General features: G+C 39.8%; 1 protein-coding gene across 2 annotated transcripts in view; it reads right to left on the bottom strand.

Annotated features, from left to right (window-relative positions):
• Positions 1-1840: 1840 nt before the first annotated feature.
• The window catches only part of TMEM150B (transmembrane protein 150B), a 489913-nt gene continuing 477452 nt past the window's right edge, over positions 1841-14301 (bottom strand). For both annotated transcript variants that reach the window (XM_044059685.1, XM_044059686.1), the window contains exon 7: positions 1841-2936. In XM_044059685.1, the coding sequence (XP_043915620.1) occupies positions 2725-2936 (212 nt within the window). In that variant the 3' untranslated portion in view covers positions 1841-2724. The remainder of the gene's footprint in view (positions 2937-14301) is intronic.

Genomic DNA, 14301 nt, shown 5'->3' with positions numbered 1-14301 from the left:
GGCTAGGTCTTCTAGTTCCCTTTACTTTTTATATCTCTTTCTTTCTCTATCTCTGTGTATATATATATATATTTAAATGGTTGTTGGACAACCAGTCTAGAAAACATAATGCAGACACTTGTTTGGTCGATGCACACAGATGGACGAAAGGTTTGCAAGACTGAGAATCCCTAGGTAGAGAAATATTCCCTCTCATCAGAGATCTGAGTTAGTATACATAATTAGTAGGGGGTGTGGGGGGCTTGCCCCACTGCAAAAACATTTGCCATTGGCTAAGTTCACTGCAGAGTAATCCATGGAGCATGTGCAGACCATGTCAATATATATTCATTCGACATTTTAACATCATCTCCTGGGTGTTAACATTGTTTCCATTTCATTGGATGTCCAGTTTATTTAAGTTTGTCATACGGCACTAATATCAACTTGCACAATGATGACACAAATGACTGCCATTGTGTATACTGATACGCAATTATGTATGTGCCAAGAATGAATCTCGGCACATGCAAAAACTGCAAAACAAAACATGAAAGAAAACATCATTTTTTGCAGGGGATCTTGACCCCAGCACCCCCATACCCCTGCTATTCATATATATATATATATGTATATATATATATATATATATATATATATATATATATATATATATATATATATATAGATATAGATATACTAACTGCGAGACTACACAATTCTCAGGGAAAGGGCACATTTGCCAACCCTGACAATCATCTGATCCATGCCTCTCAACCTCTTAGAGCAAGAAATCTGGACAAAGCCATAAATAATTGGAGGACAAAGACTAAAAATAGGTACAATTTTGAAATAAAAAAATATTGCTCTTACAAACTAATGAAGGAGACTAAAAATAAAAGGCAAAATCTGGACATTCTGTGAAAATCTGGACACTTCAGAGGTAAGGTCTGATCCACTATTTTTATCAACAGATGTCGACCAAAGAGTGTCAAGTAAACAGATGTTGACAAAAGCAGAATCCATATACAAATGTGTGTGTGTGTGTGTGTGTGTGTGTGTGTGTATATATATATATATATATATATATATATATATATATATATATATATATATATATATATATATATATACATATACATATACATATATATATATATATATATATATATATATATATATATATATATACACATATATGTCTACTTTTAAATTCCGACGCCCAGAATACCGATGTTTAAAAATCCCAATACAAAAATCATGAAACCACAGAAACTCAAACGTCGGATTTTTACTAGGTTAAGTAAACACTTGGCCAAATGGAAACGAAACTCACGCTGAGATAAGTAAACCCCCCCAACTATATATACCAACTCCGGGATCGCACTACAGTGGAGAAAAGGACATGTTGGGCAAGTCTTTACTTACCCTAGTAAAAATCCAATGGTCCAATTTCCACAGTTTTGTGATTTTTGTCTCTTTTAAACATCGATATTCTGGGCATCGGGATTTTAAACAATAGAAAAGGTTCAACATTCATTATCACTGATTTTTTTTCTAGTCCACTACTAAACAGAGGATATTTTGGCTACAAAGTCCAGCTAAAAAAACTTGTCTTTGAAACTACTAGTTGGACTGGGGTTCTGTTTACCATCTGCATACCTGGATTGATTACATTCACTTAATTTTTATGTCTGAGGGATTCCCAGGTTTGTAATTTGTGATAAAATAGTTAAATGTGTGACTACAGAACAGTAACTGTATTCCATAAAACTGCAGCTTCAGTGAACACGAGAGAAAAGCAAGTATAAAATATAAATTCCCATAATCATATTCTACATATAACACTGTTTCCTTAAAATGTTAATTCAAAATTATTTTAATTTTTATAAATAAGAAAATATGCTCTGTAGTAAAACAATAATTACTCTCTCATACTTGGTTTTAGCCATTGAAATGGTTAAAAAATGTATATCTACATAATGAAAAACTCATCTGCAATGTCATATGCCAATACTTTGTACACAGGACCTTGCATTTACTACCACCATTTCATTTTATAGCAAAATGATAACAAACAAGGAAACACAAGCTTAAAGTTGAAATGGTGAGAGAAACACTTGAGGTTTTACAAGCTTACATGTAACTGAAAAACAATGTAATGTTTTTACCATAATTTTTTTTTCTAAGTACTTTTTTGAACGTTGTCCCCTCCTAAAACATATTCCACGTGAGATTTTCTGACCTCTTCATCTGTGATCTGGTGCCTTTCATGACAGGGCTTCTGATAATACAGGCTACATTGTTTGTTCTTATGTGGAACTTTACCCTTGGTCACATTTGGCTGCTGAGGTAAGTTAAGGCTGCATCAGGTAACTTGAATTAGGTAAGGCTGCATTGTATTAAAGTCACCTTTCCCACTAAAACCCCATTTCAAATCTTAATACTTATTTCTTGTAGAGGTGACATATATTCCAGTATAAAAAAAACAAAGAACAATGGTTTATCCTTAGACATTGCTAAAAGATATTCCAGTCATTTTGGAGATTTAAAAAAAAAACATTTAAACAAGTATATCAATATCCATAACAGAGTCTGTAGCCACTGATTGTAGCCATGTCATGTAGACTGTTCCTTGCTTTTTTGAAATGGAAGACTAATGGAAATGTTGGAGCTAAGGCCTTGTAGAATGACTTCAAAAAGTTAATACTGTACAATCATAAATAGTAAAATGTATGCTAGTGGTTAACAAGGTAGCCCTATACCATCATTCATAGTAGAGGCCTGCTTCTCAGTTGGCTGATTTGTTCTTTTCTTATTTTTGATTTTGTAAGAATGTCCTTCAATATGACGAAATTCCACTGCAAAAAGTCCAAAGAGCAACATTAATCCCATTGCTGCTGTCCATTCGCACTTCGCTGCCATGCTCTTCAAGCGTATATTGTGAAGAACGGCCACTGCAGAAACAATCAGTCAAGGAAACACTTCGAAAAAAATAATTTTTATGCAAACAGTATCAGCGACAGTTATTGTCTTAGAATCTACATTGGCCTAGGTCATGTTGGCTATGGAATTGTAATTCTATTTTTATTTCTTGCAATCATGGGCTATGGAAATAACTTCTGTTTCTAATAGTAGCAAAGGTGGGAACCGATCACTGATCACTTGTGTCACATTCTGTATGCACCTTCCTGTGCTACTACATTTGCTTTTAAAATTGAAGAATACATTTAAAGATAAGAGAAAGTTGGACTGGAAAACCTAGGGTATGGAATTATCTTGTTGTTATCCAATGAGACCTTATTAAGTGCCCCATACTGACTGACAAGTATCTCACTGATGCCAATAAACATGTTGTATTGAAAAATGGTTCCTTGCATTTCTACAATAACTGCCGATTCCTACATCATCTAATTTACAGAACATTCACATATTAGCATACTATGTGCTGATGTAATATGAATTCTCATGTTTTTACTCTTAACCCATAGTTTATCCAAAATTATCTGAAATAAGAAAAATTATATTTTCAAAATCAAACTGTTATAGCATCTAAAATTGCATTTAAATAAAAGTGCTTACTAGACAATTCTAAACATTTTTTTTTAATATGCACAACCTCTTGTATGTATTATTCTATAAAAGTTAAACCAAGAATCACCAGAGTTACTTTCAGTTCTTCAACCTAAAAATGTAATGTCATACGTACTGCTTGCAAACTGTATTATATACTGAAAATGATGTTTGTATGTCTTTCTAGTGATGTTACTCATTTTATGCTTATAAACAGCTATAACATTTTGTTTGCTTGCTTTGAGTCTAATATGTGAGATCTTATTTAATCATTTTTATAAACAGGCTGCTATGATGTGTACCTTGAATTGGTCTGGGCTGTGGCTGATAAAGTATTTGGACCAGTCCACCATCTCAGTTAACAAATAACAAGAAATATATACATAAATATATAACAGCGCTGTACTACATGTGATAAGCAAATTCATTTAGCAGTACTTTAGTACACTGTCTGCTAATAGCACACCTTGATCCTTGCCTTACAGGTTTAATGATTATCGCCTGCATGGTGGATGTAAGGAACTTCATATCACACCAAAACATGCTAATTATTCATTATGCATTTCACATACAAATAATTCAAATATTTCTGCCTCAAAAGTCTGAGCTTGAATTCCTCCCTCCTTGAATGCCCCACAGTCACTTCTTTACCCCATTCTGCCCCCCCAACATACTTTGCTGCTTCCTACATGTGATCTTACCACGTGACCATTACATATGCAGTGCCAAACCATATACGCTTGCACATCACACACACTCTTTATAATACCTGTTTTCCACACTCATAAACACCTTCCAGATATTGTTACAACTCATTTTTTTAATTACTTGCTACACACATTAGATTTATAATTCACACCAGCCACAATTATGCAAATTTAATAACTATTTATCATTTTCTGTATTGCTGCATTACTACTACAAACCACTTACAAACCATGCAAACATGTGCACAACTGTATACAAATTCAATTCAAGGCCACAGTATACTATGACAGAGATTCAGCATCCACCACAACAAATCCCACCCGACATTGACATCCACTTACATCCAGAAACTCTGCATTACTAACTAGCTGCTCCAGAGTCACAATCAAACGACTCACATGCCTCCCTTTACTTTAGGCTACAACATCACAATTAGATGTTACATTAGTAAACATTAGACAAACAGACATCAGACAAACAGGCATTCTAATGTCCCCAAATGTATATTGTGCTGTGGTGACTTCTGTCCCATCCCAGAACCAATAGATACCAATACATTACGTAATAACCCAGATGATAACTACAAGACAGTCTCAAATTTCTTCAGAACAGTGAATATTAACTGTATAAGTATCTGCAACATGAAAACATTACGCCATGCTTAGGCGACATACTACAAACCTGATATATTACCATTTAAAAACATGTGGCTAAAGCCTCGTACTGGGGGTTGTGAAATTACACCAACTGAATACTATGCTTGCAGAAATAAACTTACAAAGACACTGCCAGTGTGACAATGGTAGTTACAGCAACTTTTACTTGCTCTCTGTGCCAAACAAAACTCCCTCCATCCACCATTCTGGACTCCATAGTTATAGCTATAAGGCTAGACACAGAAAAGAATATAGTCACTGGCTGCATCTGTGCTACATCCTATTACTACGAAGACAGTATTATTATGCTCTGGACAGACTAATCTCCAATATAAAATCAGAGCTGATATTACAAGGGGAGTTTAAAGTTGAACATCTCTTTCTATACGATTAAAGCTAGCGACACTGCCACAAATATCACTGTAGCCACAAGAGCAGGAAAACCAGACAGATACAGCAAACTGAACTGGATAGTGATTATCATGCTGCAAAACCGTTATAATGGCAGGGGTCCTATCTGGCTTTCACTCACCACTCACCCATGTTTATGCAAGAAAACAGCAATAACGGCTTAAAACAGAATTAAGACAACAAATGCTAGATAACTTTTATTATACAATAACAAATGCCGCATAACTTTTATTGCAGATTAACAAATGTTACATTACTTTTTTATAGAATAACAATTGCTATATAACTTTTATTATAGAATAACACCCTTGAAAATGCAGTTTGCACATTCCAAATAAAATATAGTTTATAATTACTTATTTAACTGTAAGTACTAATAGTCCATCAATAACACCTAGGTGAAAAATGCAATCAGTAATGTGCCCAATCTCAAAACATTTGTAATGATAGCTCTTCTGGAAGTGAGGTGCAGCCTAAATATCAGCGTTACTACCGTAACAGTTTTTGGTGAAAGGAATCACTCAAGTCACTACATGACAGGTACCAGTATGAGTCTATCAAAGTCAATGTAAGGAGTTAACGACCTGAGATATACTTTCCTGGACTATATGAAGAGACAGATTGTTGAACTCTCTGAATGTGTCTCAGGCAGGTAAGTGCCTTGCATTGAGCAGCACACTACCTTCACCGAGGATGACGCCACAGTATAAAGAAAAAAATGATTGGCTTTAATAATTGGTTTAGTTTCTCATGTCTGTTCAGGGGGATTCAATATTTGCCAGCGTGGGAGGACATGGTTAACAGACCACGTTGCTTTGCAAACTGTGGTCTGCACCTGTCTCCCCTAGGCTTCCAAATATTGGCTGAAACTTTATTCACCCCCCAGAGCCTTTTTAGGCAATGCCAGACTGACAAACCTACCAACATAGCAAACGGAACCCAAAGGAACCTGAAGGTGTTAGTACTCAAGAAAGAAGAAACTCCACACACTATATGCTCGCCTCACTCTGGGGAATATAGACATCTGTGCCATTACTGAGACATAGTTTAAATCTGCAGAAAGTACTCCACAGTGCAAGGCTTCAGTGCCTTCCACAATTTTAGACCATCAGCTGTACAGACAGGGACAAAAGGTCTATATTACCAACAAGGAGGACTCTATGTTGGTCAAAGAGGATGATGTCTTACAATTTATCCATGTGCAAATCACCACAGACAAAGTCCCATAAAATATACCAGCAAGGTACAGGTCACTCTCTATGTCCCTAGAATCCCATAGCTCATATCTATACATACTGGAGACATCACCATTAAACCAAATACCCCATTCATGGGAGCCTTTAGCTACCCGTCTATAGACTGGAAAACATACACTGCCTCATATTCGCAAGCACAATGATTCCTGGACTTCAATAACACAAATACCCTTGACCAGATAATATGCACACACACCAGAGGTTCAAACATACTGGACCTGGTACTCAACAATATGGGAGAGTGCTACACCATCTCCCCCCCCCCAAATGTCATGTCCTCACTGGTGAGATTGGAGAACAGAGCTGTCTCCTTTGAACTAAAAATCAACTCTGAAACATTAGCAAACCCTATAACAGTCAGGAGCTATTTCAAAGCAAGCCACACCTTATTAAGTGATCCATCCATCCTCAGTTCCTTTTACCGTTTTGCACATGGGGTCAGGGTGTCACTTCCGCAATGACAATCATCTCGGGCCAAGGTTTATCCCACTGGGTGGCTAGCCCTATACCCCTCCCAACCCAGAGTTCACAACAATCTATGCGGAATTACTCACAGAGACCCTGTACAACCATGTAAATGGCTGTATAAGGTCTGCTATACTTACTAGAAGTAAGCCCAAAACAAACTCTAAAAACAAACCATACTGGTGGAGTCCTAACCTTAATGGGATATACTGGAAAGGCTCACCCAGACTCTGCTACATTTTGCTGTGAGGGAAAAGTTAGTTTGCTTTTTATTTGTTGTATTATGTATTACTTTATTGCCTTTTTCTATTTTGTATACTGTGATTTGTTTTCTTTACACTGTGTTTTACTTGTATTCTGCTTTTAACTGCATATTAAAACCTGAAAGGAGACCACAGCTCTGTCTCTTGTTGGTCAGACAGAAATTTACAGAAATTTTTCCCTCCGTCCCACCCAGTTGCTGTTGTGTTCTTAAACACCACTGTCTTTCTAGTTGCCTGCCCCTTATGTTAATTTGACCATATATCTAATTTCCTAAATTTGTGAAATCATTCCCCTTCAACTATTTAAATGTATTGGCCATCCTACTGTATTCCATAAGTACCAGAATACAAAAGTGACCACCCCCCCTTGCAATCTGTCTTGCTGTTTTAAAAATTGTGACTCTCCACTAAAACTTAACTTTTTAGACAGGTAAAACTTAAGCTGCCTACTTTCACATCTAACTCCTCAAGTGCACACTGTAGTGTTTAGGATAAACCATTTTTTTCATCTTACTTTTAAGCATGTATTGCAAGATCACCAGTTATTGAAGAGCTCACATTTTGCCTATCAGTAGTCATCTTGGGATTAGTGCTTCTGTTTTCCCCTGGTGAGAGAAGGAGTGCAGTTACATTACTTCCTGGAGACTGCTGATCACCAGAAAGCTTAATAACTGCTTTATAGGTGATAACTTGGAAATCTGTGCTTATATTCTGATCCTGGTGAGAGTAGGAGCAGAGGGCATTGATTCCTGACTCTTTCTGGTTGGATAGTGAGCGTCTGTGCATAACGTATCTGATTGGTCTGGTTGCTATTCAAGGCATCTACGAGAAAAAGGCTACATGCCTGCAGACTCTTGCATCATCTGGGACAAGACTGTGGATCACCAAACAGGCCGTGGCCTGCTTCTCTTCTTGAGAGTGGTGGTAACATTTTGCTTCTCGTGAGAGAAGAAGCAAAGGAGTATTGTATCCCAACAGAGGGAAGCTGTGCTGAGACCGGCATTAGTAGTAGCCAGGCAGTAGCCATTCATGCGACTCCTCTCTTTTCATCATTCCTGACAGGCTAATTTTTTAGTTTTTAGTAAGTACTGCTTCATTTCTTTATAATTTTAGAATATCTGCCTAAATATGTCATCCTTAAATTTTCAGGGTCTACGTATTAGTTTCCCCTCAATTGTTTGGCAGTGCTCTTTACAGATTCAGACACCATGAGTGACATTTTTCCTGTAAAAGGAATATATAAGGAAAGAGCTCCAGTACTTAGTAATAATGATTATCCCTTCTAGCATGTCTAAAGGTCAGTTCCCTGTGCTTTCTCCTATTAACCTGGTGAATGTGGACATTCTGAGGCAGTGTAGCAACTGCCTCATGTACACAGACAACCCTCTCCTCTTACCTCCCAACACTCAGACTTGTGAGAGCTGCACTTATATATCTAAATTGGAAGCCATGCACTCTCAAGCTAAGACCGGAATAGCTGGTCAAGATGAGAAGGTCAACACCTGGACCACACCACATACAACACATAGCCCTCCAGAACACCCACCATCACAGATCTCACATAAAAACACGAACCGCACACCTACCTTCGTGGAGGCTCTCTATAGAAATCTACCCAAACAGCAGAGACCTCCAATGCAGAAACGCACTTGAACACCACACAGCATAAACCACAAGACTTATAGCTCACCTACAGGGTGTGCCCCTCAACCTAAGCCCCTAAGGCAAAACAGCTTGCCCAATACACTAATCATAGGTAACTCGATAGTGAGGCACACTAATGTCCCACTCACTAGGTTGAATAAGGAGAAGGTAACAGTTAGCTATCAGGTGCCAGAATCTGACACAGAACACATGCACTCAGGTCACTCCACAACAAGTACAAGTATGACTCTGTCACTGCCCATGTGGTTGTGAATGACTTGAGATGCACCTTCCTGGACTACATGAAAAGAGACACGGAGGAGCTCTCGGACTATGTGGCCCATGCAGGTATGACCCTAGCCCTAAGCAGCATCCTACCATTGCCCAGAATGATACCACAGTACAAACAGAAAATGATTGACTTCAACAATTGACTAAGTTTCTGGTGTCATTCTAAGAGGATCCAGTATCTGTCTGCTTGGGATGATATGATTGACAGACCTCGATGCTTTGCCAGAGATGGCCTGCATCTGTTACCCCTGAGTTTCTGGACACTGACTAAGGCTCTTGCCACCCCTATAGTGCCTTTTTTAGGCAATGTTCCAAATACCAAATTACCACTACAACAGCTATAAATAAGTAAATGCAATCTGAGGGTCATGCTGCTCAATGCTAGAAGTCTAAATCTCAAGATGTACTTGCTCGAAGCACTCCTCAAAATAGAGAACATCAACATTTGTGCTGTAATGAAGACCTGGTTTAAAGCAGCAGAAAGCACACCTGCACTACCAGGCTATACCTCATTCCACACCTTTCGGCCCCAGAACATGGACCAAAACTCCAAAGGTGGTGGTGTCTCTACATTCATAAAGGACATGCACACCTTCAGACTAGCAGCCCAGCATAACACACCTGAGATACATCAGGTACAACTAACATTGGGTAAGACGGCGATTCAGGTCGAAGCCTGCTATAGGTCCCCAACCATGTCCCAAGACTCTTACTCCATGTTCCTAAGTACCCTGGAAACTATTAGGGTCCAACCCAACACTCTCATACTAGGTGACTTCAATGGGTTCATATTATAACCACAAAACCGCAGTTACGCAAATACGAAAATGTCGACACATATTGAGCGAACCACGAAAACACCGAACGTCCTGAACCACGAAATTCAAAATGTCGAATCGGCATAGTTGGCCAACCCCACCACCTGCTACATACTACCTACCCAAACAAAATAAATAATCCACATACATACACTTAACAAAACCCTACTTCTAGCCCTAAGCTAAAGCTTACATATATTACTATGTATGCACCTACCTTAACCCGCATCCTAACCCTAAGGTCCGTAACTATTGCATACACCTTAAGGAGCTATACCAGAGAAGAGCCAACTATGACAATTCGATATTTCGAATTTCACACTTCAGGACATTTGGCGTTTTCGCGATTCGCTCAATATGTGTTGACGTTTTCCTATGCGCGTAACTGCGGTTTCATGGTTATAATATAGACCTGACTTCAACTACCCCTCCATCAACTGGAAAAACTACTCATGCACCAAAACACTGGCCCAATGCTTCCTGGAATTCATCAATTCCAATGCCCTGGACCAGCTCATTCTTACCCCCACTAGAGGAAGCAACATCTTTGACCTGGTTATTACTAACATGGGTAACTGTTGCTCTACACAAATAGTCAGTTCCTCCCTGGTTAGATCTGACCACAAACTAATCACCATGGAAATCCACATCTCACCCACACACACCCCAGCAAAGGTAACCACCATGAAAAACTTCTCCAAAGCTGACTTTGGGCTCCTAAAAACATAGGTGGCTAACTTCACGGCACCCAGGTCAATAGAAAATAGATGCATGACTACCGAATCATACACGAATGCACTGTATGAACATGTACATAAATGCATGGAACTAGCTATACTCAACAGAACCAAGACACTCTCCTCCAAAAAAAGGAAGCCAATCTGGTGGTCCCTTACCATTAATAAACTGTACAACAGAAGGAAGAAACTGTTGCAGAAAAAGGTAAAGCCCCAGGACAGGAAAAACTCCATTATTAGCCTCAACAAAAAGTTGAGATCCGTCATCAAAACTTCTAAAGCGAGCTATGAAGGCAGAATTGCGGCAGGCACTAAAAACAACCATAAATCCTGCTATAGTTATATCAAGAATCTCCACAGCAATACCCAAGTTTTCTCTGAGTTACTGCACAATGGTATCTCCTATACTGAGCCAACAGATATTGCCAACATACTAGCTGACAGATTCAGTGCCAACTTTACCCCTCCCAAAGGACCAATCACAATACCGGAGGAATGCCAGGCACCCAGCTTTACTGCAGCACAGGTTAAAGCTGCATTGTCCAAGACCAAGAATACAGCTTCCATGGGACCTGACAATATCTCTAGATGTGTTCTACATGAACTACAAAGTGAACTGGCACTACATCTGTGTGCCATGTTCAATCCCAGCCTCACCTCAGGCTTTGTCCCTACTGAATGGCGCACTGCTACAGTCATCCCTCTGCATAAAGGAGGAGCGACTAGAGACCCTGGGAATTATCACCCCATTAGCCTGATGAGTCTGATATGTAAGCTATGGAGGGCATCATCATGGACCTAATTAACAAGGGTATAGGGAATCTCCAAACTCTAGACCACACGCAATTTGGTTTTATGAAAGGTAAATCATGCCTGCTCAACCTGGTTGACTTCTTTGAGTCAGTCACCAGAACTGTGGATGAGGGCAAGGCAGTTCATGCAGCCTACCTTGATCTGGCCAAGATCTTTGATACCATTCCCCACTTCGGAATTATTGATAAACTCACCAAACTAGGCATCAACACCTACATCACTAGGTGGGTTGCAAATTGGCTCACATAGAACCCATAGTGTGAAAGTAGTGGACTCCAAGTCAGACTGCCGACCAGTGAAAAGTGGAGTCCCACAGGGATCGGTCCTGGGTCCCCTCCTCTTTGGCATCTACTTCTCAGAAGTCCAGGCCAACATGGAGGGACTCTGGCTGACCAAGTTCTTAGACGACTGCAAGCTGGGAGCCATTATTAACTCTCCAAGTGATGTAGACATCCTTCAGAAAGACCTCACTGAGACCAATGACTAGTGTCGAAACCATGACCTTAAGCTTAATGCCAAAAAATGCGTCGTCATCCCCCTTTGGGAAAAACTCAGTTCCCACTAATTATCACATCAATGGGAACCCACTGAACACTGAAGGAGTTATAAGAGATCTTGGGACACAGGTTGACAGCAACCTCTCCTTCGACCACCACATTGCCACTGGGGTCAGAAAGTCCTGCTATGTGGCACATCTCATTACCAAGGGTTTTACATCCAGGAAGAAAGAGGTTATCATCGCTCTCTGCTCTTCCATCATTAGACCAATCATCGAGTATAATGCCCCATTTGGCATGTACCTCACTAGACACATGCAACAGCTGGAAAGGCCACAAAAGTACCTCACAAAGAGGATCGTAGGCCTTAAACACATGTCCTACATGGACAGACTCAAAAAACTCCAGCTATTCTCTGTCTCATATCATCTACTAAGAGGCAATCTCTGCTTGATTTACAAAGCCATGTCTGACCCAACTTTGTTAGAAATGCTACATCTAAAGAAATCCCAATCCCTCCGCACCACACGTTCCAGGGACCTCACTCTCATTACCACAATCAACATGCTGGAGGAACAAGTTCACAACCCAGAGACTGCCCATGCACTGGAATAGACTTCCCATACATGTCAAGCAGAGCACCTCACTGGTCCTCTTCAAAAGGAATCTTGATGAGTGGCTGGGAAATAGAAAGTTCACCCTGGGGAATCACTCCAGTGGCTCTACTTGATAGAGGCACTGGGAACTAACTTCAGGCAGCACAATGCCGGGGCGCTTCTATGGGCTAGGCTTGTAAAGGCTCCAGGGCCGTTAGCCTAGTACACACCTATGAACCTACATATAACAAAAGGAAAAAAGTCATGGCTAAAATCAGGAACAGCAGCTCTCATAATGATAGCGGTTCTCTAATTAAACTAAACAGAAAACTAAGAGGACTAATTCAATCCAACAAGGCCAATTATTTGGTCAAGATAGCCTCACATGCTAAAGACAACCACAAGGCCTTCTACAGCTACATCTGAAACTCAAAAGCAGCTGAATTAGTGGTCATTGGTGCTACCTCCACTAAGCACAGCAGCATACAAATTCATCTCAAACTTCATCTCTCATTCCCACTGCCTCCCTCCATGAAATACCTACTAGCATAATCCTCCCTCCACCAACTATTAACAGAGAGCAAGTCCTGGCATTGTTCACTAAGGCCAAAAACACAGCCTCAGTGGACCCCAACAATATCCTAGGATGCCTCCTAAATAGCTGGAAACATGATTTATCAGGGCCACTTGACTAACATTTCAACTATAGCCTAAAAAATACCAGAATGGAGGACTGCATCAGTTATACAACTTCATAAAGGTGGACCATCCATTGACCTCAGAAACTACAGACCTTTTAGTCTGACTAGTCTAATATGCATCTCTGACCATCAACTGACCCTGAAAACTACAGACCAAAGAGTTATCATGGAAATGATTAACAAAAACATAGGCAACTTTCAGACACTAGACCCAACTTGTTTGGCTTTGTCAAGGGAAGATCATGCCGACTAAACCTGGTGAATGATGTTGAGATGGTCACCAAGGCAATGGATGAGGGGAAAATGCTACATGTCTGGATCTGGCTAAGGTGTACAATACTATACCCCACTCGGGTATAGTTAACAGACTCACCAAACTGGACATAAACCCCTATATAACTCACTGGACTGCCAGCTGGCTCACAGACAGGACCCAGGAAGTCATAGGTTTATAGGTGTGTACTAGGCTAATGGCCCTGGAGCCTTTACAAGCCTAGCCCATAGGATTACTCTGGCATTGTGGTAAAGTCAGGACTGGTGATACCATTTCTAGTAAGAGACCAGTCAGTAGCGGGGTACCTCAGGGTTCCATGTTGGTACCATTCATATTTAGCATAACTTCTTGGAGGTAAAGGCTAGTGTCAACAACCTTTGGCTAACTAAGTTCGCAGATGACTGCAAATTCGGAGGTATCCTAGATTTCCCCCATAACACAAACTTCTTACAAGAGGATCTAGCATAGACAAATGACTGGTACCAAAGCCATGGTCTAAAATTTAGTGCCAAGACATGCATTATAGTGCCTTTTGGAAAAAATGCCTCATGGGCTAATTTCCTCCATTAATATGACACTCTAAAGAGCTTACCTAGTAATCAGGGATCTGGGTACATAC

This window comes from Protopterus annectens, chromosome 17.part0 (assembly GCF_019279795.1).
Source record: "Protopterus annectens isolate FY-2018-M chromosome 17.part0, PAN1.0, whole genome shotgun sequence".
NCBI lineage: Eukaryota > Metazoa > Chordata > Ceratodontiformes > Protopteridae > Protopterus > Protopterus annectens.
The sequence above is the reverse complement of the archived record's forward strand: the minus strand, read 5'-3'. Positions and strand labels throughout refer to the sequence as shown.